Below are 27998 nucleotides of genomic sequence, written 5' to 3' on the forward strand. Positions count from 1 at the left end.
ACAAAACATTATAATAGTTTTTAATGTATAAATCATTCAATAGAAAGTTAAAAAATTATACATATAGTTACCTACAAAATAATCATGATTTATGACCAAATAATATTTATTATTTAAACGATGGATTTAATTTTATAAAATATGTTGGACGTTTCTAGAGTTTGGACTCAGACGTATCAGATTAAGATTTAAGATCATGATGTATTAACATGCATTGTTAATTGTTATCTATCTGTGATAGTGGAAAGAATGTTATCATTATTCATAATCATTATATTATCAATATATTTTTTATCGACTATATATGACATAAGACAAACAAAACTTTTGCAAGAAGCAAAAAGCAGAGTAAAATTGTAAAAAATTTATAAATATTTAATTATAAAATAAGTTAAATTCAATACATAAGTATTGATTTTTAGTCATTTGTTTTTCTTTATCGATTATTGTATTGTTACATATTTTATAATGTCTGTGATGCGATATTGGCGTACAAGTATGTTTGGAAATAGCTTATTAAGAACAGTATATCAGAACGTTCATCATTCTGCAGCTAGACAATTTTTAGAACCCTCATATCTACAGAAAGACACTATCAGATATAATAAATTCAAGGGCCATTCGTATGTAACTTATGATGGGTTCAAATGTTGGAACTGTCAAACAACATTAGACATCAGACCATGTCTATTTTGTAAAAATTGCTCAATAATTCAGTCACCCAAAGATCAGAATTTAAATTATTTTGAGCTATTTAACATCAATGTTCAGTATGACATTGATACTGTACAATTGACATCAAACTTTAGAAAACTACAAAACCTTATGCACCCAGATCGATTTTCCAACAAAACTAAAGTAAATTTTGTTTATTTCAATATATTTAATCATGTCTTAAAATTAATTGTGTTTTAGGAAGAACAATTACTATCAGAATCATTTTCTTCTCTTTTAAATAAATCTTATACTACTCTATTGAATCCACTTCTAAGAGGCCTTTATATGTTACACCTTGGTGGTTTGAGTATTGATGAAGATTCTATAACAATGGATACCACTTTTTTATGTGAAATAATGGATTGGAATGAAAAAGTCGAAGAAGTTAGTACAAAAGAATCTCTTGAAGGTTTGAAGAAAGATATTGATGATATGTTGGTTGACTTATACATGTTAGTTACATAATTTAATTAGGAATATTTTATTATGGTATATAATTAATATTTGTATGTTATTAGGGATTTATCAAAAGCTTTCAGTGAAAACAACCAAAATCAAGCAAAAGTATTGTTATCAAAAGCCAAGTTCTTTTCAACATTGCTAGAAAAAATCAAAGATAAAGATGAATTATAAAAAAAAAATATTCAGTATATTTCAAACTATTAAAAATTTGTTCCAAAAATATTTTAATTAATATTCTTTTGATTTGGAACATTTCAGACATTAATATCATAATATTTTATATATTGTAAAATATTTATTTAAAAAAAAATTACATTGAACATTTTTAAAATATTTTTTGCGAAATAGATAAATTGAGAGTGGCCAGTTGATTGGTCCATTTATCTATGGCTGCATAACGGTTGGTTGCTGAATCAACTAGTGTTAAAGTTAACACTTGATTTGTCTGATCAATACGGCCTTTAATGGTTCTAAAATACAAACTGTATATAGTAAAAAATATATTTAAAAAAGGAAATAAACTTACTCATCTAGAATACATGTAACTAAAAGACTTTCTACATCACTTTCTTCAATATTGAGTTCAGTTGCAATGTATGGTATATGAACACGAGTATAAGGTTTAATTAATTTTATCAATACTTGCGTACGAATATTACTTAACAAGGCTAGAAAATGAAATATGTAATTAAATATAATAAACAGCAAAATTTATCAGAATATTAGCCAATTTACCTTCAATATGTTCTCTAATAAATGGATCATCCATTATATTTTTACGATGATTTTTTAAGATAGTTTCAAATTCCTTAATGTCATCATTCTGGTAAGCTTGGACTAAGTTAGTCATTGCTAATATTTCTGGATCATTTTTATAAGGTTTAGCTTCTTGTGAGTCAAATGGGTTGATGCCAGATTTCATTAACCTTAAATTTTTATAACAATTATAATTATTAATTTTAACTAATCATTATTAAGGTTAACTTAAAACTTTTACATGTTTGCCAAAACTAGGTATTTTAAGCATGTTGTACGACGAGGACTTCCAGATTCATCATAATTTTTGAAAGCTTCGAAAAAATCAGTATGTGCCTTAGAGAAATGGCCTTCTTCTAAGTGCATTTTACCACCACATTCTGTAAAATTATATGTTGAGATTAATTCTAATTATATTACTTCATTTTTTTTTTTTTAATTTACCTCGAATAACACCCATAATCAAAGGATGAGGAATAGCAGATTTAATATGAAGTGACTGTTCGTAAAGTTCTTTTAATTTTTTATTGTTCTTTTGTGCTGTATACATTTGTATTTCTAAAGCATAAATTTCTAACAGTTGAGTGCCTTTTTTAAGATCGTCTTCACCATTATCAGTCTAGAATTATAATGTTAACAATTCATTAAAAAATATATTTAAATGATTTATTAAACATAGAATATATAAAAGTACACAAACACGTTGGGATATTAAAAAACAATATAATGAAACTAATATTGTAATAGGATGTTTATGATTTTATTATGCAAATTCAATAAGTAATACTGGTTCAATTAATGATTTTTAAAGTAAAAAATTCATTAAGGAAACTACTATTAAAAAAAAAGTAATTGTATTATGTCGCTTAGTTTCAATTACCACGAATGTCAAATTTTGTTGAAAACTCAGATTTTAAAATATCATGCCTTATTTAAAGGTGTTAAAACAATCGAAAGAGATACTACTTAATAATTTTGATAGGTCAAATAATGAATTTGTAAATTTTTAAAGATCATTAAATTCAGTGTACATATTTGACAATAAAAATAAAATAAAATGAAAATCTCAATTAATTTATTTAATCCAATCAAAAATTATATATCAAGTTCATGAGCCTAATAAAATTTGTTTACAGAATGCCATTTAGTGAAGATAATACAGCAAATAAAACAAAAAAATAAATAGAGGTACTGTTAGCTCCATAAAATTTAATTTGTTCTAAAAGAATGAAAAAATTATACCTAAATTGTAAATAATTTTTAATTATAATATTTATAATAAACATTAAGATTAAGTAATTGAGCAGGAATAGTATCTTTTTGTTACATATTACGAGAAACTATACATAATAATAAATTCAAATTATACAACATAGGTGAGTAATAATAACCAAGTATTTAAATTTAGGTATATCTTACTTGACAAGAAGCATGCAACTGCTTTAGGATTTTTGTCAGTTTATTGTAATCGGCTAAATCAAAGTACAATTTACCCAATTTCGTATTAGTTTTGAACCAAAGTCTATCATTCTTAGCATCTTTCAATGCATCTAAAGTCGTTTCATAGAAATTTTGCAATAAATCCATCTACATTTAAAAGAAATATTATGTTAAATATGTTTTAAATCAAGATATTACAATAATAAAATATCTATTATCTAATGTATTTCAGAAACTTACATTTTTTGAAGTTGAAATATAATCTAAAATTGAATTTATAGATTTTTCACTATGATTCCGAGTAACTGCAGTTTTTATGTATGTTAATAATTGCTTATAACGATTCATCATTTCATCAAAATTATTCTGAACAAAATTAAAATAATAATAGGTAATATATGATACTATGAAAAACTAAATAAATATAAGAATACAAATTATTTGCCATACATGTTTATATGTAGTTAATGGAAATAGTAGATTTAATATCATTATAAAGTTATATTTCCTTAGGTAGAATAAGATTACTAAATATATACTACTTTATTTGTACAAAAAATAATTAATATTATTAATATTTACATTTATCTAATTTAAATTTTCAAATAACAAATTTGTATGTTTAACTCACAAGACGGAAATTAATTTTGATCATTTGTTTCAAAGCTTTGAAACCCCATTCTCCTTTTTCGCCAGCTTCAAGATCCAATACTTTTTGAAAAGACACTAATGATGCATTAGGATCCTTTTCTTTAAGTGATTTGGAATTATAATATTGATTTTCCAGGTCCACATCGGGTTCAGAATTGCTATCTTCTGAATATTCCTATAGAAAAAATTAAGAATTTGTTTAATAGTTTAATACTTTAATACACACATATGTTTAAGGGTTATTGTTTTATACTTCAAAAACATATTATACAAATACTGCTTTTAATTAAATAACTAAAAATATATGTAAGAAGCCACTATTACTATTTTGTATATTTTTTTTCAAGTTAAAGAATTATTTTAAGTATCTTAAATAAAATGTATTAAAATACTGAATACTAAAGTCCTAAATACAAAATTGAAAACAAAAAAGTGTATTTTATAAAGTATTAGAATAAATTAACTTACAAGACCATAATCTTCGTCATCTTCACACATGTATACATCTTCAGTATCGGACATTGTAAATCTAAAAATGGATTTAAATTTGAGTATACATAACAATAAACAAAATCGGAAACCGAATAATTATTATAGTAAGTTATTCAGTAATTACTAATTTGTATAATAATTAATATTCATTCAATTAAATTACGTATTCACGTTATCGAATTATGTTGTAAACATGAACATGAAAGATAAGGAAACAAAACTCTGTAAAAACGTCCAATGAAAAACCGTATGGTTTAATAAACTGCCACTGTTAGCGTTTCAGTCGTTTGAAAAAACAGTACGGTGAACTGTAACAAAAATGATCATGAATAATTTTTTCATTGAGTTGAAAATTGAAATTAAGATCTATTTTAAAATTCAATTTATATTCAATCTATTTTGCGGTTGACTATATTAAGTAGATTCCAGATTTACATTTAAGCTAATAGATTTTTTTCTGAAAATACATTTGTAAATTTGTGAGTTGTGATTAATGTATGAAAATGAAACCCAGAAAAATGCATTACCATGTACATAACCAAGGTTGAAAGTTATAACACAGAGTTTACTGTGGTATGTGGTTAATAAATGTCCTTCGCTGTTATCAACATAATTTAAGAAAATATATTGAAAATTGTAATAATCCTAAATCAAATATCTGACTTCAGTGTTTAGTATGGCTATATTGCCTATATCTCTTCGATAAGCGGATACACTTTTATTTTATCATTGATCTAAATTAAAAGATTTAATTTTGATTTATAATAGCGTTTAAAAATGGCTTTGCCCCGTGTGATTAACGGGATGTTGCGCACTAAAGCTATTTATGTAGTGTCTAGCAGGAGTGCAGTATCGCATGAACCTTGGAAGCCTGGTCCATATCCAAAAACTGAAGAAGAACGACTTGCTGCAGCAAAAAAGTATGGCCTGCTACCAGAAGAGTATGCACCACATCCAGATGATGGTTTGGGTTTTGGTGACTACCCAAAATTACCAGACATTGGCCAGGATTCCAAAAGTGAATATTATCCCTGGGATTGCCCCGAACATAATAGAAACTTTGGTAAGCCTATAAAATAACTAATTTGTATCCTTGGTATTGTTCAATGATTTTTATTTTTACTTTTTTTTCATAGGCGAGATAATGCACGTTCATTCTGATATGTGGGGTTCAGACAAAGGTGACCCAAATTATAGAGAAAAAGCTAGATATCCAGACTGGCAGAGAGTATTATCATTATTTGCTGCAGTTTTTGGAATAAGTGGATTGATGTATATTGGAAATTATTGGTGTAAACGATATAGACCATTTATGCCTAAACAATGGCCTCAAGAAAATGTTAAATATTATACTTATTCAGATAAATATTTCTGAATATTGATTACAGTCAAGTTATTTTTGTGTAGTAACTAAGATTTAAAATACATTTTTAAGTTTGTTACAGTTAAATGTTAAATAAAATATGTATGAAATCAAATTTTAGTTAAATAATCAATAAACATCAACTATCCATTCAATTAGTAAAATTTAATTACTGTTAAGGAAAATAATAATTTATATTTATTATAAATAGTAAACTGTGATTGTAATTTCTAATAAACTAAAGAACATCTGGTATTCTATTTATTAATTTACAAGTTAATGTATTAGCTACTATAAAAAGCTCTATTAAAAGCTTGATGTTAACAAATATTAAAAAAATATTTTAATATATATTAAATCAATTAACTTTATATGCTATACTTTGTTCAACTTATGAAATATACAATAGCTGACTAATAGTGCTTTGGTATAGAAAAGATATATACTTAATACTTATACATGGAATAACTAATGGGCAAAGTTTTATTAAGTTTGATAAGTATTATTCAAATAGTGAAGAATTAGTAATTTATTTATCTTTATTATTTTTAAAAATTTTCAGCTAATTTAAAAGTGGATATTTTTCTGAAATCAATTAAACAAATTATACCATTTATTTAAAAAAAAAATGATGTCATTTTTTTTAACAATTATAATATGCGAGTGTATGTAACTTCATATTATATAAATAATAAAAGTGACATTTTTATTTCTATACATATTTTATAATTTAAACGATTATATTTCGCATCATATTTTACATTATTTTTGATAAATCTAGTTATGAAAATCACTGTGTATAATATGATAAATATTTACCTAGTTTTTAACCATTAAAAAATATATGATTTTTTACTAAAATTGGTAGAACAAGCAATTTTATTTGTTAATATTATGTTTTGTATATAGTCATTGGAAATTGGATTATAATGCTTTAGTTTTCAATACACTGCCATCATTAACTTTGAATTACCATTTACCACTACATATCAAAGTTATTATTAAAAAAAAAAAAATCAAATAATTTTATAGACTATAATTGTTTGTATGTTATAATTAAAAATACATATTTTTAATATCCAATCAAAAAATACTGGATAACCTGAATAAAATTTATTATCCTGAGTTCTGGTCTGAATTTATTTTTCACTCACTTCCGTAAATTAGATACTCAATTTTTGGCCATAATACATTCTTAAAAGTATGTAACTCTGGATTGAATCCATGAATGTTGAGCTTATGTTGATTATATATTTCATTTTACAATGTGTTATGAATATAGCCAAATTTTTGTTTATATAATTAAATGTAAATAGAATATTCAATGGTGTATTTTGAGGGATTATCCTCCATATCTGGACATTTGATGACTTAAAAAAATTGCTTAATGTATAAGTATTTTACTTATTTATTTAAAAATAGTTGTACCTTAATTGCAACAGTGATATTAATTTTCTGAGTATATATTTTAAGCTATGTTTACAGTTAATCTGGAATTATTCGAATTTCATTGTGCGATATAGGTATATTTATAACAACCTTGAAATATCATCCAAACTACACAACTGTCAATGAATACTTAATGAGAATTTTAAATATTATATAAATTAGTAAATTAATAAATATTATAACAATGACTATTAATTATTATGCCTTCAACATTAATTTAGTTAAGATTTAAAAAATAATTTAATGCTAAAAACTTTAATCATTTATATCATAATTGTATCTTTCTTGTAAAAAAATTAAGAATCAAATTTAAATAATTAAAAAGAAGCAGACAATTTTATAATACTATAACATTAAATATTCTTTATAATAACAAATACAGATCTAGATCAATTTTTAGTTTTAGTATATTTTATTATATGTGGTAACAAGAGATTTTGATAGATATTACTAACTACAATATAGACATTTAGTGATTAATCTTAAAAGGTTTATAGAAATACAATAAAAATTAAATACATTAGGTATACAATTTTCTAAAAAATTAGTAGTAAATTTGATTAAAATGTAAAAATACATATTTAAAATAAATTAAATATAAATAATAACACAGATGAAACAAAGATTTAAAGTTTTATAATATCATAATATTATGATAAAATAAACTATGATGTTACATTTAAAATTTGAAATCCAGATTTAAAATATCAAATATTTAACATAAGCCAATTTGTTATTTATAAACTATTGTTATAGTTTTCATGATAAAGAATACAAATACGTAAATTAAACTTTACTGGTTGACAAGAATATACTCATTTTTGATACAAATATGTAAACATAAATCTTATTCTAAGATGATATTAGTAATAAGTGATAAGTAATAACAATAGTTAATTATTTTTATTAATTTTACAATCTGGATTTAAATTGTAATATAACACCTAATAAATAATGTAAAGAAGTCTAATAATATATTGCACATAAATAGGTAAAAATACTAAAAATAATTAATTCTGGTAGGTAATTTAAAGGGTAAATAAATTTTATCATACTTCTTTGTCTGTTTCATGAATTTGTATAAGTGATTCTGATTGTTCAGCATCACTATCTCTAAGCCTGTTGATCAAATAATATTAATGTAAATAATATTTTTTTTTAGTAACATTTCCTGTTTATTTACCTAATTAAATTTTTTCTCTGACAACGACTTAGACAATTGTATTCGTTTTGATTATAACTAAATCGATATGTTAACCAAATCAGACAAAAATAAGAGAAAGTTGTAGGAACTAAACCTAAATAAAATGATGGTAACAAAAATCGCTCATAATCAGACTTGTTTTGACTGGAAATGCCATATAGCATTAAAGACATTGGAATAGTTAGTCCTATAGACATTGTTGCAATAATTGATGATGTCAGCAAACATCCCCTATTATGAAAAAATAATTTAGAACTGTAAAATAAAGTAAGTATAACAATTTTACCATAACCATATGACTTCAGGCAATGTAGCTTTTACAACTCCATTTATTAACAATGAAATTGCTTGTTGATTGTTAGGCCATTCAAAGGTTTCAAGTTCAAAATAATGAAGAAAAATGAACAATGGCCAAAACATTAGTACATTAAATAGACCAACAAGACCTAGAAATAAAATTATTTATTCAGTAACATTTAATATAATACACATTAAAATCAATAAGTATTTAGTTCATAAAATATTACCAAAGTACAATATGATATCTAATTTGTCTTCATGATCAACCCAAGATCGTAATGTAACAATATTTAATGCATAAAAAATAGCACTACATAAAGATAATGCAAATCCAACATTAATTTCACTAAAACTAAAATGAGAATCAGGTAAAGTAATTATAACCTGTAAATATAAAATATATTTTTAAATAGTCAAAATATAATACAAATTTATTTTAGTTTGTTTAAAATATTATGTTTAATGAGAATTGTAATCTTATTCTAAATCAATCAACAAGTATTCAATTTTTTAAAAATACAGTTTAAGTAATTCAACAAATAATATTCTCTACTTTGTATTTTAAACAAACTATTATAATTGTTTATATTATTTAAAAATTAATACACACATTTCCAGTTATACTGAATAATACAGTTAACAATTTAGTGACTGTAAAACGATCTGTAGGAGGTGTAACAAAAAATAGAGATAGCAGAAGAGTGAAAAAGCTAGTTGTAGACAATACAACACACACTAGGGTATGTTCCATGTAAATCATAGATATTTGATGTAATAAATTAGCAACACCCCACTGGAAAAAAAAAAGAAGAATTAAACAATGCATAAATATAATTTGTAATAAATAATAATTAAACAGCATAAGTAGTATTACAATTTTTTTTAAAGGTGAGAATATTTAATTTATAAACAATAATTTAAAATGCAAATACAATTTAATTTAATACAATAATATTTAATTTTAATTTCAACATGAACAATTTAATAATATAAATAAAAATGTAACATATATGCGAGTACCTAAATTTATAAAAGAATGAAATCATTGATTATTTAATTTTAATGTCTTATTTTATAAAGTTAAATGTAATTTATATTTTATATTATTAAAATATATAAGTGTGATCATATAACATAGAAATATTTTGAATTTGATGTAGTATTATTAAAGTTTATATTGGATGATAATATTCTAGTTGTATTGAGTTTTAATTTAAGTGTTTAAGAAATGTAGAGAGGTTAAATTAACTGACAGTAAAAAGGTATTTATAAGTATTGAAGCAAAAAAAAATTTTGTAACTATATAAATATTTAGTAATTCTTACGAGTGGTGCTACTGTAAAAGCTAGCTTTGCAGTTTGGTGTAAATTTAGTAATTGCCTCGATAATCGGCAAATTTCTCGTGCTCTAATTGTAGCAGCATATGATAAACGAGCCATTAATGCTTCTGTTGCTTCTGTTTCGGACAAATGTCTAACCTGCAATAATTAATAAATAAATAAATAGATAAAATTAAGAAGTTTGATTAACAAAAACACATTTATTTATAATTTAACAAAAAATTGTATTACCTCAGCAACTTTGTTAAATCGAACAACTTTATTATTTGGCTTAACAGTTCCTGAATCGTCACTCTCTGTACCAGAAGTTATACTAGGATTTTTGATGGGAACATAACTTGCTGTGCTCTGTATGAAAATGAGTATTCACTGTTTATAAAAAGCTGTATAAACTAAGCTATAAATAAAATGTTTATAAATTAAGAAAAACAATTTGTGATTTCAATTTATAAAACAGGTATAATAAATAATGTTTATAACAAACTTAAGAAATTCTAATAACATAAATGGATGCTACATATATATAATTTAACTATCCAGGTTGTTATACATATTTTTTACTTAAAAATTAATTGATTAGACAAAGGTCACTTAAAAAAGTAAAGTAAATAGTATTATTAAGTTCTACAAATTAATTCAAAAATAAAGGTATTCAGTATGTAAAAGAAACCATGTCTGAATCTTGAATGCCTGTTTGAATAAACAAAATTTGACTTTTTAATATGATAATTTTCACAATAATTCCAATTGTGAACTTAACATCATTATTTTATATTAGCATATAATTATGTTACTGTACAAAAATATTCATAAGCAGATTTTTGTTTGAATTTTTACAGGCGTGTGATAGAGTAGCCTCCAGCATTTTTTAATGCAAAGTAGCACAACACCCTGATTACTGTTAACATGATATAAATAATTCCATTTAGAAATAATATTGAAATTTTTGGAGATATTGAGTTGCAGTTCTAAGCTCTCTAAAACATTATCAATGACTATCATGGATTGAATGTTTAAAAGAAGTTGTTTAAGAGGATACAATAACTTCTTATAATTTTCAAACATGCTACTTAATATTAAAATAATTATAAATGTATTAATACAAAATAATGCGGAAATATCATCAGAATATCTTGATTTTCAATCTAGAAAATAAAAAGAAGTTAAAATATAACTTGAAACCTTAACTAAATTTATTCTTAATTTTTTATTTAATTGTTTTAATTATTTTATTAATTTAATTTAAGTAATTTTAGAACCAAAAATAAATTGTATAATTAATTAGTTTAAATAAATCAAACATGAATTTATTTTGCAAGCTCTTAAGAAAATATTTCTACAACAAATAATAATATAAACCAAAATTCTTACTAATCTTTCAGTTTCATCAGTAAAAACATTATCATCTTCATCGTCATCATCATTTTCAATTGTATCAAAATTAGCAAACTAAAACATCATAATATAATAATTTATTGAAAATATGAAGAATTAAGTTCATAAATCTAAGTTTACCATATAATTAGTTTGGTTTCCACAAGGTTTTCGTAATTCCTTAAATATTATGTATATCAGAAAGTAGAGAGTAAATATCGAAGCTTTGGTATAGGCAAAAAAGAATGGTTTTTTGTAATCATCAGTTTTGTAAGGAACATACTGAAAAAATAAAATTAATTTATCTTTTTAATTGGCAGTTGCAACAATTAATTTGTAAAGATTTATTAAAAAGTTGATCTATATTTTCCAAACATATAAAAATAATGTCTTAATTTAAGACGTGACAACACTAAATGTATTATTTTTTATGGGAAGAAAAATATTATTAATATGGTTTATATTATATTTATATAACATACGTTAAAAAAGTTTTGACGACATAATCCATATTATATCTGCCAGCAGTAATAACAACAAACCAAGTGTAAGTCTTTGGGACAGATTGTGCATTTTTGCAGGCAATTTTAAACCGTTATGGAGAGAATAAATCCATTAGATTAGGTACCTAATTTCCTAGAATTACACAAGAAACCGAAATAAAACAAATACATAGAACTAGTTAAACTAGAATAGTCAATTGCATCAAATGGTCACATTTCTACAATGTTTTTAAATTAATATTTATATAAAATTACTAATAAATGAATTAAAATTTACATGTTTTTAATTTATAGGCTTTTAGCAGTTTTAGCCCTAATAAATTTTAAGTTATCAATTTAATGTGGACTGTTCTTGTTATCACTTATCAGTTATAATAAATATAATCATGAAGACTAGATATCTCTATATAGTATTATTACTCTATGCTTCATGCTTATAATCATGCATAGTGTATGATTTTAGAATTATAGATAATAATAAAATATACATATAAAGGTCCGTTTACATTATAGTCCGAACGCGAACGAACGCGAGCGAATCGTACCGAATTCAGTAGTGAAAACATTTTGCCGAACGCGAGCGAACTGGCGCCGAACGATTCGTTCGCGTTCGGTGACGCTCGCTCGGATAGCGGTACGGTCAAAGAAAACGCTCGTTCAGTTCGAACGATATTCGGCTGTCATTTCTGATTCGGTTGTGTTCGAGATCAATTACCGCACGCACCACAGCTTTTTCAATTTGAATAATAGTTTTTAATACTTATTATACTTATAAAAAAATAAATAATGGATTGGACGGATGAAGAGTGTCTACTTCTCATTGAGATGTATAAAGCCAGATCAATTCCGTCTTCATTTTTTAAGTCATTAAGTAACATACTACCACTATATAATTCTCTGTTCCGATACAGCGATCGCATCCACCAACGACGTTTTTTTTCTTTGTTTTTTTTTTACCAATAATTTCGTAGTAATAGCACATGCACAAGCTAGTAATAAATCTTTGGCATCTTCACTTGAAGACATTTTTATTAACAAATATAAACAAAATAATTAAAAAAACAACAAATTTAAATAGAATTTACACGTGTTTACTGGATAGTAGTGTGCCCACAACTGAATATTTTAAACCATATTAAACCATATTTTGTTTTCAAAGCGAATGCTTATGAACAAGCCCGAACAACCGCGAATAGTACTGAACACAGTAAACGGCCGAATCATCAACGAATTCGCGTACGAATGTATTCGGTAGCATTCGCTCGCGTTCGTTTGCATTCGACTATAATGTAAACGCACCTTTACATATATATATATATATATTAATAATATATTTTGTACCTATTATGAAAAAAACTTTTAAAAATGTCTATAATGCGTCGCCACTATGATTTTGACATGTATGATAATAAAATTGTACCGTAAATCACAAGAACAGTTCTTAAATTAATTATTGTTTAATTTGATTTCTCTAAATATGTACCTATACGGAACATTTCCATAATTATCTATAGTATGGATTTACTTATATAGGTACCTAATATCAGGCAAGCCTTATATTTGTGTATACTGCGACACACTTTTTGTAGTACAAAAAATGAAATACGTATTACAAAATTCCAAAGTGAGTAGCAAATAATAACATTTTTTTTTTATATTATTACAATTCATTTTACATCACTTGGTTTAAAAGTTTGATTAAAATATAATGTGAAATAGGTACGAAAAATAGAAAATTTTAGGTCTTGCCTACTAATCAATTACTATTTAAACAAAACCGTTTTTAGACCACTTTGTTCCTATGGTATTCAAATTTGGCCAAATCTTCAAATATGTAAATGTACTTTCAAAACGCCATTAAAATTCCTACTACATAAAACTGCCAAAAAATATAAACCCTTTAGTATTTAGTTCAAAAAAATGGCCTTAAGTATTATCTAGCCTCCACACAGATTAAAAAAAAAACTGGAATCGCGACCTATTACTCTGATAAAACAAATATAGAACTATGCATAGACTTATAAGTCTATGGAATTATACAATCACTTTGTCTACACTTAGATAAGTAATTTAATCTAAGAAATTTTATATGGGATATTAGGTAATACACCAGAGGGTGACATCCCCTGTTAAGTGACTCATGATGCTATGTTTTATATTATACCTATTACCTAGTGGCTAGTCAATAGTCATGCACTACTGCCAAAAGTTCTGTCTTTATTTATTAGTGTTCTACATCTACTGTTCTATTAATATTTTATGATAACACTTATCACTAATGATTTTGTTTTTAAATCGAAACCGTAGACTCCCAAGGTTTATAAACCTTGTGATAAAATTACGTATATTATACTCTTACCATGGTATACAAATTCTATACCATGGTCTTAATAGCTGTACACATGATAATCATGATACATATCTTGGACCAAGATTCTTGGTCTAGAACTCAGTCTGTGTCTACTGTCTATACTCTATACTTATTACTTCCATATCCATATCTTTAGCATTGACTTGTCTTGGTTGTGACTTGTGGGTCTTAAATATTGATATTTGACAGTATTCTTTTGGCCCTAACGTTTTCCGTAAGGACTTCAAGACGGCTGCCATGACGAATTTGAATGGTGTGTTGACACCACCGTCAACACCATCACCCAATCTTCTGCAGATGAATATGGCCCGCGAGAGAGAGAAATATTTGGAAGAATATAACTTCCCATTTTGCGAAGCAGCTACCAAATTTGAAAAACTGGCAAAGATTGGTCAAGGCACCTTTGGGTATTTAGTAACAACATATTATTTTTATTTAATCTATCAGTAGTTTACATTTTCTCTTCTGTCATTTTCATTGTTACGTACAAAATATTATATTGTTCTATATATATCTTAAAATAATAATAGTATGATTATAATTTATATCAGTTTAATTATACAAAGTTTGATAAAAAAAAATATTCTGATTTTTTTTATTAAAACTTAATTAACACAATATTATTCTAAATACGTTTAATCATCTTTTAATAAATCTCCCTAAGAAGCGATTATAAAAGTATTGTAATTCTTGACTGATTGATAGTTGTCTTTAAGTGTTTTTGAGTAATCAAAAAATGTTGATTCACATTATTTAGTTTAAATTTTTTAAGGATCAATGTCTCATAAATTTAGATTTTTCCTTACACTCATGCTTCCAAAATTTGAAGTACAATAAAACAATTACAAATAATGGCGCTTAAGATTAACTGATAATATTATACTTCATTTTTATTATGATTGACCTATATTCATAAAAAGATCGACTGGTTGACCCCTGATTAGTGTGAAATTGAAACTAATAATTAATATGCATTTTAATTTTTAGTGAAGTGTTCAAAGCACGAGACAAAAAAAATCATAAATTTACAGTTGCTATGAAAAAAATTCTTATGGAAAATGAAAAAGAAGGAGTAAGTTGTTGGTTATACATTTTTATATATTGTACTTAAGAACGCTCAATAAATTAAGTGATAAAGTAATAACTAAAAATAGATACATTAAGGTATTTCTCAAGTATTTGATACTCAAAGATAACATATTTAAACTTTAGAGTGATGATTCTAAAAATAAAAATATTTTGTTGATACTGTTTAAAAAATATTGATGATTATTATTTATGCTTATATAATTTTATTATCAATTTTAGTTTCCAATTACTGCTCTCAGAGAAATTAGAATATTACAACTATTAAAGCACGATAATGTAGTAAATCTATTGGAAATCTGTCAAACTAGAGGTAATTATAATTTAAACACTAGATACATTTTTATTTTTTTTATTAAATTTAAATCATATAAAAATGTTTTATAGCTACTCAGTTCAACCGTTATCGTTCAACATTTTATTTGGTGTTTGAATTCTGTGAACACGATTTAGCTGGTCTGTTATCAAATACTAAGGTGAAGTTCAGTCTTGGAGAGATTAAGCAAGTAATTCAACAAATGCTCAATGGTCTTTACTACATACACAGCAATAAGGTATATTTTATACTTATCATAATCTTATTTCTAGAATTGTGTAAATTTGTAACAATCTAAATCAATCTTATATGCATCAGATATTGCACCGTGATATGAAAGCAGCAAATGTATTAATTACAAAAACTGGGACATTAAAATTGGCTGATTTTGGACTAGCTAGAGCATTTAGTGCACAGAAAAATGGTCAACCTAATAGGTAAAATTTAATCATATCAAAACACTGCTACATAGTTATATTAATAACAATATTTTAGATACACTAATCGAGTCGTAACTTTATGGTATCGCCCTCCCGAGTTGTTGCTTGGGGATCGTAATTACGGTCCTCCTGTAGACTTGTGGGGAGCTGGTTGCATTATGGCTGAAATGTGGACTCGTAGTCCAATCATGCAGGGTAATTCTGAACAACAACAGTTAACTTTAATATCCCAACTATGTGGCTCAATAACACCAGAAGTCTGGCCTAAAGTTGAATCTTTAGATTTGTACAATCAATTGGAATTGGTCAAAGGACAAAAACGAAAGGTTATTATTCAAATGTTATTTTTTTCTTAGTTTATAACAAATTATTTGATTCACAGGTGAAGGAACGACTAAAGCCCTATGTACGTGATCCAATGGGTTGTGATCTATTAGATAAACTCTTAGTATTAGATCCAGCCAAAAGATTTGATGCTGATTCAGCTTTGAACCACGACTTCTTCTGGACAGATCCTATGCCATGTGATCTATCTAAAATGTTGTCTCAACAAACACAGAGTAATTTTGAATATTTGGCTCCACGTAGACTTAATAATCATCAGTCATCTGCCATGCGACCAGCATCAACCGTTCCAAGTCAAGGGACGTCTACATCTACTACTTCAGGTTTTCACGAACGTGTTTTCTAGCGCAAGTGAATGGCAGCTTAAGCGGCCACTCATAACTATAATTTTCTTTTACATTTTATAGTTTTTCTTGTATAAGTTTATAGATGATTTATTTATGAATAAATAAAACATCTAATTCTGTATATAATAATTGTTATTATTGGTTTATATTTAATAATATATTCCATAGTTATAAACTGACTTAATATTAAAACAGTGTTAAAGTAATATTAGTTATTATTTTTAATTTGCTTAGTTAGTAAATTACTATTTTCATAGTTATAATTAAATTTTTATTTTTATTGATAAATATATTAATATTGATAAAAATTTGTATTAATTGTCCAATTTTCGATATGAAAATTATTAGTTTACTAAACTGTCTAAGTACGATTTCTTTATTTGTATAGAATACAATAAATTATGTGGCAGGTTTTTATTTTTAAAATGTTGTTTGGATTAGTTAACATTTTATTTATAATTATTAATCATTGTTTACATTTTTTTGATTAAGTAAGTATAAAAGAATTTGTATTGCTGTTTTATATTATAATAACTATTAATTTTACTCTATTTTATAAGCTAACATTTTTTTAAGAATTATTTAATTTATATTTTCATTATTTCCAGACAATTATGTTATGGTTTTGAATTTACATCTGTATAATTTGTAAAATATAATAGCAAGTGATAACCATGTATCATATTTATATTTATAGTTAATGCTCAATAAACAAGGTTAACAGATGTTTACATACTCAACAAATTAGTATGTAATCATTAATATCCTTGAAATTTTTAAATAAAATTATTTTGAACTGTTCTAATTTTTAATTTTATACTTGTATTCAGATTATGCACAAAATAATTTTTACTGTTTATTTAACACTAACACTAATCAAACAGTAGTTTATGAACGGTTAACAGACTTTTTGTCTCGAGTTCCTTTTTTTATGATATGGACTCCCCTTCTCAGAGTAGAAAGCTTGAGGAAACAGTTAATGTAGGATGTCCGTAAATGGCCAATCCGGTCGCATGGAATCCTCTGGTTCCCCTTAACTTTATTGAATTACGAATGCTTTCAGAGGTACCTGTATAGGGTTAAAAGACAAATCATCCATGAGTGCTTCAAAACTCGCCCGCTTTCACCGCTGCCATCCTTGTGTATGATATAGCACTGGTCACTCTTGTACCGTCATGTAGTCCGTCGACACCACTAGTCATCGCGGATCTGCTACCCTATGTTCGACATGCGCTCGATCGCCTTGGACCGGTTTCAGAGAGTGAATATAGATAACCGGTGTCAATAATAGTTCTATTCTCATGAACGCCATCAGTTCTCTTTCCCCCATATTTTATCCATCTATTCTGCGTTGGCGTAGTTATGGTGGGAGGGGTATAGGGATAGATCCCCAGAACCTTTTTTTTTTTTTATTTTGATGCATTGACTTACACTCGATATAAGATTATTAAGATTGTAAAATTACCCAATTAAGTTATTATAACAAATATGATATGCAATTTAGTGCTATAAGGGCATAGTTATGAGCACCCCCCCCCCCCATTTATGTGTAGTATCATATATATTATTATATATTTATATATCTCCCCCAGAAAAAAATCATAACTACGCCTCTGCTATCCTATCATAATTTTTAAGTATTTTTGTAATTGTATTTGGGTAATTTATACCTTATGACATAAATATACTTTTGTTATATGGTTATACCTACGTATTAAAATATAAATAAAATGTTTGTTGGGCATATATATATAAAAAAATGTTCTTTTTCATGTAATCATTTATTTTATTATTCATGTTGTATATATTATTATTTGAATTGAAATAGTTTATATCCAACAAAAACTTGAAGATCTATCACTGTACAATAAGTTTCGAGTATAGTACCATGATCCACGACTATTCTGTGCCGAGAGAGAGATCACTGTAATGAACGTGTTAAACTTGAATTTAAACAGGGTTTTTATAATAAATTTAGTAATATTTTTCGTTATTTATTAGATATATAATATAAATAATTAGCATAATATATATATATATTTATATTTATACCAATATCATATTATATTATCATTAATTCTTGAGTTGATAACATCTCACTTTAAATACTGTGAAATCGAGAAAATACATTCATATTATAAATAGATTATCTCTAAAATAAATTAACGTATTTTAAAAATCTCATTGCGAATAGTAAAATGTATAATATATGTAAAAGTTTTAAGTTTCTGCGAATCAGTGGTGCTTTGATAATTTTATTTGATTGGGACAAGCCTAAAATATACCACCCACCCACCATTGTACAAGTTTGATATTTTACAATATAAAAAATCAATTTGGCCGAGTTATTAGTGCTTTAAAAAGTGTATTAATATTTATTATTTTCTTATCACACAAAGTTATTAAAATAAGAAATTACACAATAAGATATTACGCATATTATATATAAATATAAATAACACTTATTAAAAATATTATAACAAGATATTACTATTGATTATAAAATAGACTATTTTATAATCAATGAAATTGCCCATGTTAAATAAATATTAAACCGTAAAAGATTTGATTTCACGGTAAATTTGTCTAATACTTTTTCAAAGTTCAAATTAATATCAGTTAAGGGAGATAGATCCAAATACCTTTACCAATTTGTTGAATTTACTTCCCTCGATAAAAAATTAATATACTCTGATATTTAGGTTGGTTTGTAAATGGTCATACCGTATTACCGTCTGAAGTCTGAACACTGTCACTGTGTTATCACAGAATAAATAAAATTATTTCATTTATAAATATTATTCATTTTATAACTTATGATGATGATGATAATGCTAGTATGCTACCCTCTTAATAATTTCCTTATCATAAAAAAGATAAGCATTTTTAAATCTAAATAATATTTTTAATCTTGTTATTATTCATTATTATTGGAATTTAAAGTATTTACCTATTACATAAAACAAATGCCTATGTATGATATTATTAATTAGGTAAAATACATAAATGTAACTTGCATATTTTTAAATTAAGATTTTTATTAGAATTTATTTGTTTAATGTTAAATAATTATAAATTACTTAATATTTATTTGGAAATTAATTTAAAATAGTATTTTATTTATTTATTTTGATGTCAACATGTTCAACGTTTAATTAATTATTTCGTTTTCAATGATGGAAGTATTAAAAAGTTATCATGATTCTTTTGATTTATTACCGGATGAAATGGTTGTGTACACTTTAAGTTTTATCGATGCAGATACCCTTTTGGATTGCAGACTTGTGTGCAAAAGATGGCAAGAACTTATAGATGCGTATGTATTTCAAGAAAAAGCTTCACGAGAAAATAAGTTTGTGAATAATGGTAAAGGATACTATAGTTTCTCCAAAATTGATTCAAATAATATCAGAAAATTAGAATTGCCATGGTACGTGTTTCATGTCATTTGCAAGTATGATCCATTTAATAGAAATTTAGTGAAAAACCATTGTGGACAAAGTAAGTTAATACATTTAATGTAATATTTAGTATTTATAGTTTCCAGTTTTGATCAGAGCTGAAAGTAATTTAAAGTTCAAATACTTGTAACAATTTTTGTATTAAATACAGATGCATTTATGCATTGGAGTATAACTAACGATCATAATTGGTGGACTATTGAAGAAAATCCACAAGGTGCTCCTTTATTACCTGATGATCCTGATTTTGATGGCCATACAAGTTGTTTTGTATCAACATATCGATTATGTTCAAAGAGGCAAAAAATCATATTCAAAAATTATGGTTTAAATGATATTATGATGAAAACTCTTCAACCTGAAATTTTAGTTAGTGAATGGTAATATATTCATTCAAGGTTTTTTATTTACATTAAATAATAATATAAAATTATTTGCAGGTATACTGGTCGTTTTGATTGTGGCTGCAAATATGCATTAAGGGCAACAGTGCATGATGGAAATGATAAACTAATAGAACAACACAATTATAGTGATGTTTTACCTCAGTGGGAGGCTAATATTTGGACAAAAGTTTGTAATTTTTTCAAATATTTTTATTTCAAAATATTTTAGTAAAATTATTATTAAATATTATTTTTTAGGCTTCACATTCATTTAAAAATCAGAGTAATGCATCTTACTTAATTCTGTATCATTCTGGAGTAGACACACAATATTGGGCTGGTCACTATGGTACTAAAATATCTGGCTCTGTAGTAAAAGTTTTGTTACCTATAAAATTTAAATGTGCTAATTCTTAAAAACATATTTAAAAAAAATATGTTGGTATAATGTCATAATATTTTTTTTTAATTAAAAGTTATCCAAAATTAATAATTAATAAATCACCAAAAATATGAAATGTTAAAACAATTGTACTGTTTTATTTAATATATTGATATTGTTTATTAGATATGTTTAAATATTAATGAATTGGAAAATAAGAGAAAATATTATATTGTTAAATTCTAAGAAATTTTAAATCTAGTCAGAAGTTTTTTTTTATTTTATAAATACTTGGCTGCCAGATTGAATTTAAAATTTTATGAAATATGGGACAACAAATTCCAACTTTATCTATCAATTACTTTACTGTATCTTATATTTTTTATTTTTATTATTGTTCTTAAGTTATGTTGGTTACAAAGGCCACTGTATCTTTTATTTTATTTTTATTTATAATATATAATATTAAGTAATATAATAAGTAAATTTGATCAGTAAAAAAAAAATACTTAAAGTAATAATAACATAATATTAAGTTATTTAAACCTGAGTTATGAAATTGTTTTTTTTTTTTATATATGTGTATAAACAATAAAGTATAAATAATTATGTTGAAAGTTCTCGGACTTTCAGTCCAAATAGTTGTACTAACTAGATTTAAAAAGGATAAATTTGATATGGAGGATTTGAGTGATTATGTAATTTTTATGTTATCATTTGTTGAATTTAGAAGTTTGATCAGGGATGGTCATTATTGTGAATTTGATTAGTAATATACTTAAGAGCATTAGTTATTGTTTGAATGATATAGACTGGAAATATTGTATACATTTCATATTCTTTATACTTCTAAAAACTGGATCCCTTAAGAGATCAAAAGGAAGATGAGTAATTTAGTAACTAATATTTTTTTTTCTGTAATAATTTGAATTTTATAGAGATGATAGGATGTGAGTCATCTATTTAGAATCTTAATGAATTTCAAGATATATTACAGACTATGCAGTTGGTTTTTATTTGTTATAACTTTATCTTACTATTTTCATGTTAATTTTGTAATATTATATCCTCGTGTAATTTATAATTTTATTATTGATTTACTATCAGTTAATGTTTATTAGCCAAAAAATATCATATTAAAATTAATTTTAGGTACTTTAGTTTAATTCTGGAACATTGTAATGTTAATGGATAATGATCAAACTACAATAACAACACAGAGTTTTAAAGAACTTTTTTGGAACATTGAGCTAAAATTGCCTTGTAAAATCTATATAAATTACCACTCTATATAATTATCAATTATGTTAGTTATCTAAAGAGTTCATGAAATTAAATTATTGTTTGTTGATTTATTTTTTTAATCATATTTTATATAATATGATCATTGGTCATTAACTATTTCATTTAATTTGTAAGATTTTATGTGATAATAATAAAAATTTAATTAATCTTTGTTTTCATATATATTGATTAAAAATATATTAGTGTAATGTTATTTTTTTAAATTCTATTGTTTGTTATCAATATATTTGTAACAACTTTTTAGTTATAGTGTGTGACCTACAATATTGAGTCTTACATTATTTTGATTAAAATATGATAAAATGTTTTTCCTTTATATCTTATGGCTTATCTATTGGGTATTTTGAATGTCAAAAATATAAATTTTTTATTATCTGTCTTAATAAGAATTTGACAGCAAAGGCCATTAGTTGAAAGAAATTACTATTATTAATACTTAATTTATAGTTTAATACTCAAGTAATTATAATATTTAGAAATTAAATAACAGATTAAGTTTTATTTATTAACTTTGTAGATTTTAAGTAGGTAGCTCAGGATTACCTTGTTCTGTTTAGAGTTGAATCCAAATGGACGTCTAGGTTTTCTCTTACGTTGAGATTTTGACAGCCCTACTTATAGCGTTTACTTTCCGTTAATAGGTAAGTATTTTACTGTGAATATAATGTCGTATAATTCACATATAAGAGCTCTTTAAAAAATATAAATTGTTTTATGTAGGAACAAAGGTATGTCGAAACTTTAGAATCAAAATTCAGGACAGACCCGATTAAAAAAATAAAATTTATACAATTTATACATTTTGGGTATTATTATAAGGAATAAGGGTTAAAAATCCAGGTAAGGCCTAACCTACAAGGCCTGTTCGCTAGACACGCCACTGTGTAGTGTGTAGGAATACCGAGTAGGAATATAAATAGGTAATTGATATTTTACACGATCAGTTTAGCTGTGTTTTTCACATGTCGTAGTGTTTGTCTAGTTATGCGATTTAATTGAATATGTCGGTAACTGAATTGTATTCAATTATTTACAACGAGAGTATAAACATTGAATTTTTGCAATTACATGGTCTTATGTTATTGAACAATGAGCCATTAAATTATTTGAAGTGTCAAGGTAAGACTAAAATTTATATTAGAAAAAAGAGATAACATTTGGTAAAACACGTGAAGTAACATTCGTGAGGTAAACTATTCGAGAATGTCAGTCCATCTGAAATGAAAATCAAATATTTTTTTCATTTGCATTAATTTAAATAATCGATACAATTTAAATTTAACATGGGTAAAATTCTTGAAATCGTTATTTTATTCATGGGAAGACTTATCAATAACAACAATACCTAGTTTGAAGCTTCATTGATTGGTCGATCGTCTACTGTCTAGTGCTGTTGTAGATTGGTTTAATTTACGTAGAGATGTTCACTGTACAATTATTGATATTTAGTCATTTATGGGTAAACCCGATGAGAGTGTTTAAATAGATGAAACGCATTATTTAGAGGAAAACGCTAATAAAACAATTAGTTTCTACTCGGGGATCAATGCGCTCATAGATATCTAAATCTAATTCATATAAATAAAATACACCAATATCTAGAGTAAACTGAGCAAGACGTGCCAAAGAGCCGTGGATTTTTAGTATTAATCTGAGAAAAAAATTACATTCTTGAGAAAAGATGTTTTATAGTTGAAAGATTTGATCGTGCTACACATATCTACCAATAGTTCAAAATAAAATTTTAATCAGTATAATAATATAAAATATATAATATAATATAAAACGAGCGAAAATTGTAAGAAAATCTCTAATCCCTGGATTATAATTATCAAACTTTACATAATTCCGAAAATTTTGTTAATCTAAAGACATACACTACACAACTACATAAATAATTGAAGCGGTATGGCGAACGTTAAAAGCTAAAATGTTACGAAAAATGCTTAGCACCACTGCCACCTCTCCAGGATTGTTATCAAAGCATTTGATTTGAATTATGTAATAATACCATAAAGATCAAAAATCAATTAAAATAATGATTTATTTTAACATTTTTAAACGATAAAAAAAAATGTTTAGTTTTTTATTTTATATCTACCTATGGAAAAAGTATTATAATATACAGAGTGTTTCACAATGAACTGACAAAATAAAAATAAAACAAACAATTGCAATAACTTTTATTCTATTGAGCATTTTCAACTTTTTTTTTAAATTGTTAACTGTCGTCTGCCAATGAATTAAAATTACTTTCCTACAATTATTCGCTGTTGTGAAGTTTGATATTAATCATATTGGTCTTTCACAAAAAGTTAACTGCTGGTTTTTTTTTTTTAACGACAACTTGAAATACAAGCCATTCAGATAACAAAAAAATGACGTGTTATTTCAGTGTTAGTTGAAATTAAGCAAAACACTGGTTATGGATGGTTAAATATTATTACGTATTTATTTAGTTTGTTTATGTTTATACTTGTAAACTTTAACTTATACAAAATTATAAAATATACTCGCTTGATGATAACTATTATTAATGTTAAGTACTCTTTTTTATAATTAGGTATTAATTTATACGTCATCAAAAATCGTGTCATTTTAAAAAATATAGGTACCTATGCCGACGTATCACAAAAAATGCTCGTACCTATGTCTGCAAATTCTTGATGCGCATAATGCTACAGTGGTACTAATTTTAAAAACTATTAGGTTATTGTCATTCGTCAACAAGATTGGATCCAGGGTAGAGAAACCGAAAATTTGTTCCTGTATGTAAAATTTTTTATTCTAATTTGTTTAGACATTAAATGTCAAATATACATATCTATGTATTTTTCTTTTTTTAATGTATACCTACATTTATGACAAATTATAGCTAAGTAGCAAACCAAATAAAACTATGTTTTATTATTTTCATTATTAAAAACAAGATGAGTGAATTTGAAAAAGAGTGAGTTTCGCATAAGTACTTAATCTAAACAACATTTTCGAAAAATTCGGAAATAGTTTGGACCATGTATACTTACGCATAATAAATATTAAATAAACATATAATAAAGCTTTTATTAAATTTTTAGATTTTAATACTAGCAGAAAATAATTGTCAATTTTATTACCCAAGACTTCTATAAGATAATACATTTTCAAACTATTTCTATGAATAATATTTATTTAAATAATTTTTTATGTAAGTAATTGTTTAATTTATAAGACATTTATTAAAATTAAATCAAATTGTCTACAATGTTATTAATATTATGTTGTAAAATATAGCTTACAATACTTATATTTAAAATAATATAAGTTTATTTTTTCTGAATCATCATTATTAATTATTACTATTTTTTGACTTTAAAAATCGTTGAAATATTAGCTGTATTTAAATTGCATGCCAAAAAAATTTCCGAATTGCATGCCACCTCTTAAAGGGGTATGTTTAAATTGCATGCCGTGTACTCATAAGTTTAATTATTTTATTTATCGTGTACTAATGTACACAACTTAAACTTTATTTTTAACTTTTCTATTTAAAAAAAAAAAATTATACTGTATATTGTATATTGTTAAAATCTCCACCAAATTTTATAATATTATTATTTATTTGAAATGCCATGTAAAGATATAAAATGCATTCACTTGATTAACTTAAACTACAATCGTTTTTATTTAGTATTCACAGTGTCATCTTCTATAAGTTTGTAAAATGTTTATACTTATATAAAAATATTTCAATCTTGAAATTAATTAGTTTTTATTTATATGTTTTTAATAAAAAATAAAGTTTAAGTTGTGCATATAGGTACCCGATAAATAAAGATAAATTTCTAGGTATACGGCATGAATTTGGACATACCCCTCTAAGAGGTGGTATTCAATTTATGTTTATTTTTTTGGCGTGCATTTCAGATGCATCGGAAATTATTTGAGCGCCAACTACTACGGATGAAAGTATTTACTGGATCATAAAAATACTTTTTTAATTTAAACAAATATTTTCCTAAAAATAAAAATTATAAAAAAAAGTCAAAAAGTTGGTTCTATCAATATATCCCCTAAAATACTTCTGTATTAATACTATTAGCCAATAACTCAATTTGTGTTACATTGGAATTACGTGGTTTTTTTTCTTTTTATTCTTAATACATTTTCTTTAGTTCCATTTTTTACTTTAGTAATATATAATCGTTTATGCCATTCTCGATTCTCACGATTTAACAGAAGAAATAGTTTAATCAAGAATTTAATGTAATTTTAGTTATGCATTTTTAAACGTTTAAAATTATTAATTCAGCCTCAAAAGCTGTAGTAATGTTATTAATCGATTAAAATCATTGCAAATGTATTATTCAACATTCTTTTACACAAGACGACAGCTCTGTGAGAAAATGCAGTAATTGGAAATAACTAGTGATTGTTGTAGGTACTACTGTACTAGGTAGGTGCTCTTTATCTTCTGGATTTGATGTTTGCAGTCTGCACTTTATGTTCGTAACTTGTAACATGTATAACATGTATACTCATTACTCGGACACTAAAATTATAGTACCTTTATGAAAAAAGACATTCGGCGCATAATATTTATTATTTATTGTAATCTATTTTAATAATTAGCAGTGTTAACGCGTGAAAATTAGTTGTTTATACCTATATTTATATAATATTTAGAACATATACGTATAGATACCTGGTAAACTGTGGACATAATATAATTACCGAGCTTGGAAATTTTTTACCATTTAACGACATATTAATATATATTTACTCGTATAATATCAATTGATTGTACTTTATGTTCGTGGTCGATTTTCAAAGGTTTTTCAGTGGTCATGTTTATCATTAAAGTCACACTATATATTTATAAATTTTTTACCTTATATACAATTTTTTACGATTATAGAAGTATTACTTATATTGTATACGAGATGCAATTGTTTTTGATTACGAATTTTTTGTTAATTGTGTTTTTGATTAACATATAAATATGGTAATATAATAATAGATTTAATACATACCATATGTACAGTTATATTCAAAATTATTAATTATAATATAATTTACTAATAATATGTTATATATATATATAAATTTATTTATATTATACTAATAGTTTTATTTAACATTACGCATTTACGCGTCTAATAGACCTCTGACTATTTAGTGACTAATAATACAGTATACCTATACATAAATATGTAGCGTTGAAAATTATATATATTAAACATTTCTATTACTTAAAATTTAGAACCATATTATTAATCGTAAAAAAATAAAAAATAAATATATTTAATTATTTAATTTAATACATCGACAAATTCGAGATAATTACGATTAAGAGAAAAATAATGTGGTTGGGGATATCAATAACGTCACTGCAAATTATATTAACGTATTTAGTGTAGTGTATACAAATTTAACTTTTAAGTTAATTTACCACTCGATAATATACCATTTAGGACTCATCAATCAATCAATTTATTTTACCCTTTTTCGTCGTATATAGATACATTT

General features: G+C 25.0%; 6 protein-coding genes across 9 annotated transcripts; 4 read left to right on the forward strand and 2 right to left on the reverse strand.

The window, feature by feature from the left end:
* Positions 1–373: 373 nt before the first annotated feature.
* On the forward strand, positions 374–1401 carry LOC112599356 (co-chaperone protein HscB homolog). Its single transcript, XM_025346230.1, has 3 exons — positions 374–858; positions 916–1169; positions 1236–1401. Exons 1-3 carry the CDS (start codon positions 469–471, stop codon positions 1348–1350), a joined length of 759 nt encoding a protein of 252 aa, XP_025202015.1. The 5' UTR covers positions 374–468; the 3' UTR covers positions 1351–1401.
* A 53-nt stretch (positions 1402–1454) lies between these two features.
* Positions 1455–4643, reverse strand: LOC112599359 (COP9 signalosome complex subunit 2). Its single transcript, XM_025346234.1, has 9 exons — positions 4495–4643; positions 4007–4201; positions 3616–3741; positions 3355–3522; positions 2380–2554; positions 2177–2315; positions 1915–2105; positions 1706–1847; positions 1455–1649 (listed from the first exon to the last, which is right to left on the reverse strand). The coding sequence occupies exons 1-9, from the start codon at positions 4546–4548 to the stop codon at positions 1505–1507; spliced, it is 1335 nt and encodes a 444-aa protein (XP_025202019.1). The 5' UTR covers positions 4549–4643; the 3' UTR covers positions 1455–1504.
* A 500-nt stretch (positions 4644–5143) lies between these two features.
* On the forward strand, positions 5144–5996 carry LOC112599360 (NADH dehydrogenase [ubiquinone] 1 beta subcomplex subunit 8, mitochondrial). Its single transcript, XM_025346235.1, has 2 exons — positions 5144–5581; positions 5655–5996. The coding sequence occupies exons 1-2, from the start codon at positions 5296–5298 to the stop codon at positions 5891–5893; spliced, it is 525 nt and encodes a 174-aa protein (XP_025202020.1). The 5' UTR covers positions 5144–5295; the 3' UTR covers positions 5894–5996.
* Positions 5997–8308: 2312 nt separating this feature from the next.
* LOC112599308 (solute carrier family 35 member F5) lies at positions 8309–13248 on the reverse strand. Of its 3 annotated transcripts, none has more exons than XM_025346149.1 (11): positions 13137–13248; positions 12031–12184; positions 11690–11830; positions 11546–11623; positions 10406–10522; positions 10160–10312; positions 9445–9627; positions 9062–9218; positions 8821–8980; positions 8514–8765; positions 8309–8449 (listed from the first exon to the last, which is right to left on the reverse strand). In XM_025346149.1, exons 3-11 carry the CDS (start codon positions 11690–11692, stop codon positions 8380–8382), a joined length of 1173 nt encoding a protein of 390 aa, XP_025201934.1. In that variant the 5' UTR covers positions 11693–11830; positions 12031–12184; positions 13137–13248; the 3' UTR covers positions 8309–8379. The 3 variants fall into 3 exon arrangements, with proteins under 3 accessions (XP_025201934.1, XP_025201935.1, XP_025201936.1); XM_025346150.1 differs by lacking the exon at positions 13137–13248 and adding an exon at positions 12558–12872; XM_025346151.1 differs by lacking the exon at positions 12031–12184.
* A 1232-nt stretch (positions 13249–14480) lies between these two features.
* On the forward strand, positions 14481–17062 carry LOC112599301 (cyclin-dependent kinase 9). Its single transcript, XM_025346134.1, has 7 exons — positions 14481–14829; positions 15410–15494; positions 15731–15821; positions 15896–16062; positions 16143–16261; positions 16320–16590; positions 16647–17062. Exons 1-7 carry the CDS (start codon positions 14660–14662, stop codon positions 16953–16955), a joined length of 1212 nt encoding a protein of 403 aa, XP_025201919.1. The 5' UTR covers positions 14481–14659; the 3' UTR covers positions 16956–17062.
* Positions 17063–19910: 2848 nt separating this feature from the next.
* LOC112599353 (F-box only protein 17-like) lies at positions 19911–21259 on the forward strand. 2 transcript variants are annotated; one of them, XM_025346226.1, is made up of 5 exons: positions 19911–19949; positions 20237–20457; positions 20569–20797; positions 20858–20990; positions 21062–21259. In XM_025346226.1, the coding sequence occupies exons 1-5, from the start codon at positions 19933–19935 to the stop codon at positions 21218–21220; spliced, it is 759 nt and encodes a 252-aa protein (XP_025202011.1). In that variant the 5' UTR covers positions 19911–19932; the 3' UTR covers positions 21221–21259. The 2 variants fall into 2 exon arrangements, with proteins under 2 accessions (XP_025202011.1, XP_025202010.1); XM_025346225.1 differs by lacking the exon at positions 19911–19949 and having other exon boundaries at positions 20097–20457.
* The last annotated feature ends 6739 nt before the right edge of the window (positions 21260–27998 follow it).

The sequence above is a fragment of the Melanaphis sacchari genome, unplaced genomic scaffold (genome assembly GCF_002803265.2).
Source record: "Melanaphis sacchari strain LSU unplaced genomic scaffold, SCAv2.0 Contig50_pilon_pilon, whole genome shotgun sequence".
Lineage (NCBI taxonomy): Eukaryota > Metazoa > Arthropoda > Insecta > Hemiptera > Aphididae > Melanaphis > Melanaphis sacchari.

Coding starts and splice junctions, on each gene's coding strand:
- LOC112599356 (XM_025346230.1), top strand. CDS start 469: ATGTCTGTGATGCGATATTGGCGTACAAGTATGTTTGGAAATAGCTTA. Junction 859..915: donor GATTTTCCAACAAAACTAAA/GTAAATTTTGTT, acceptor ATTGTGTTTTAG/GAAGAACAATTACTATCAGA. Junction 1,170..1,235: donor ATGTTGGTTGACTTATACAT/GTTAGTTACATA, acceptor GTATGTTATTAG/GGATTTATCAAAAGCTTTCA.
- LOC112599359 (XM_025346234.1), bottom strand. CDS start 4,548: ATGTCCGATACTGAAGATGTATACATGTGTGAAGATGACGAAGATTAT. Junction 2,555..3,354: donor AGTTGCATGCTTCTTGTCAA/GTAAGATATACC, acceptor TTATAATTCTAG/ACTGATAATGGTGAAGACGA. Junction 1,848..1,914: donor TATTAGAGAACATATTGAAG/GTAAATTGGCTA, acceptor TTCATTTTCTAG/CCTTGTTAAGTAATATTCGT.
- LOC112599360 (XM_025346235.1), top strand. CDS start 5,296: ATGGCTTTGCCCCGTGTGATTAACGGGATGTTGCGCACTAAAGCTATT. Junction 5,582..5,654: donor CGAACATAATAGAAACTTTG/GTAAGCCTATAA, acceptor TTTTTTTCATAG/GCGAGATAATGCACGTTCAT.
- LOC112599308 (XM_025346151.1), bottom strand. Junction 10,523..11,545: donor CTGATGAAACTGAAAGATTA/GTAAGAATTTTG, acceptor ATTTTCATACAG/AGCACAGCAAGTTATGTTCC. Junction 9,628..10,159: donor CTTTTACAGTAGCACCACTC/GTAAGAATTACT, acceptor TTTTTTTTCCAG/TGGGGTGTTGCTAATTTATT.
- LOC112599301 (XM_025346134.1), top strand. CDS start 14,660: ATGACGAATTTGAATGGTGTGTTGACACCACCGTCAACACCATCACCC. Junction 16,262..16,319: donor AAAAATGGTCAACCTAATAG/GTAAAATTTAAT, acceptor ACAATATTTTAG/ATACACTAATCGAGTCGTAA. Junction 16,591..16,646: donor TCAAAGGACAAAAACGAAAG/GTTATTATTCAA, acceptor TTTGATTCACAG/GTGAAGGAACGACTAAAGCC.
- LOC112599353 (XM_025346225.1), top strand. CDS start 20,130: ATGATGGAAGTATTAAAAAGTTATCATGATTCTTTTGATTTATTACCG. Junction 20,458..20,568: donor GAAAAACCATTGTGGACAAA/GTAAGTTAATAC, acceptor TATTAAATACAG/ATGCATTTATGCATTGGAGT. Junction 20,991..21,061: donor AGGCTAATATTTGGACAAAA/GTTTGTAATTTT, acceptor ATTATTTTTTAG/GCTTCACATTCATTTAAAAA.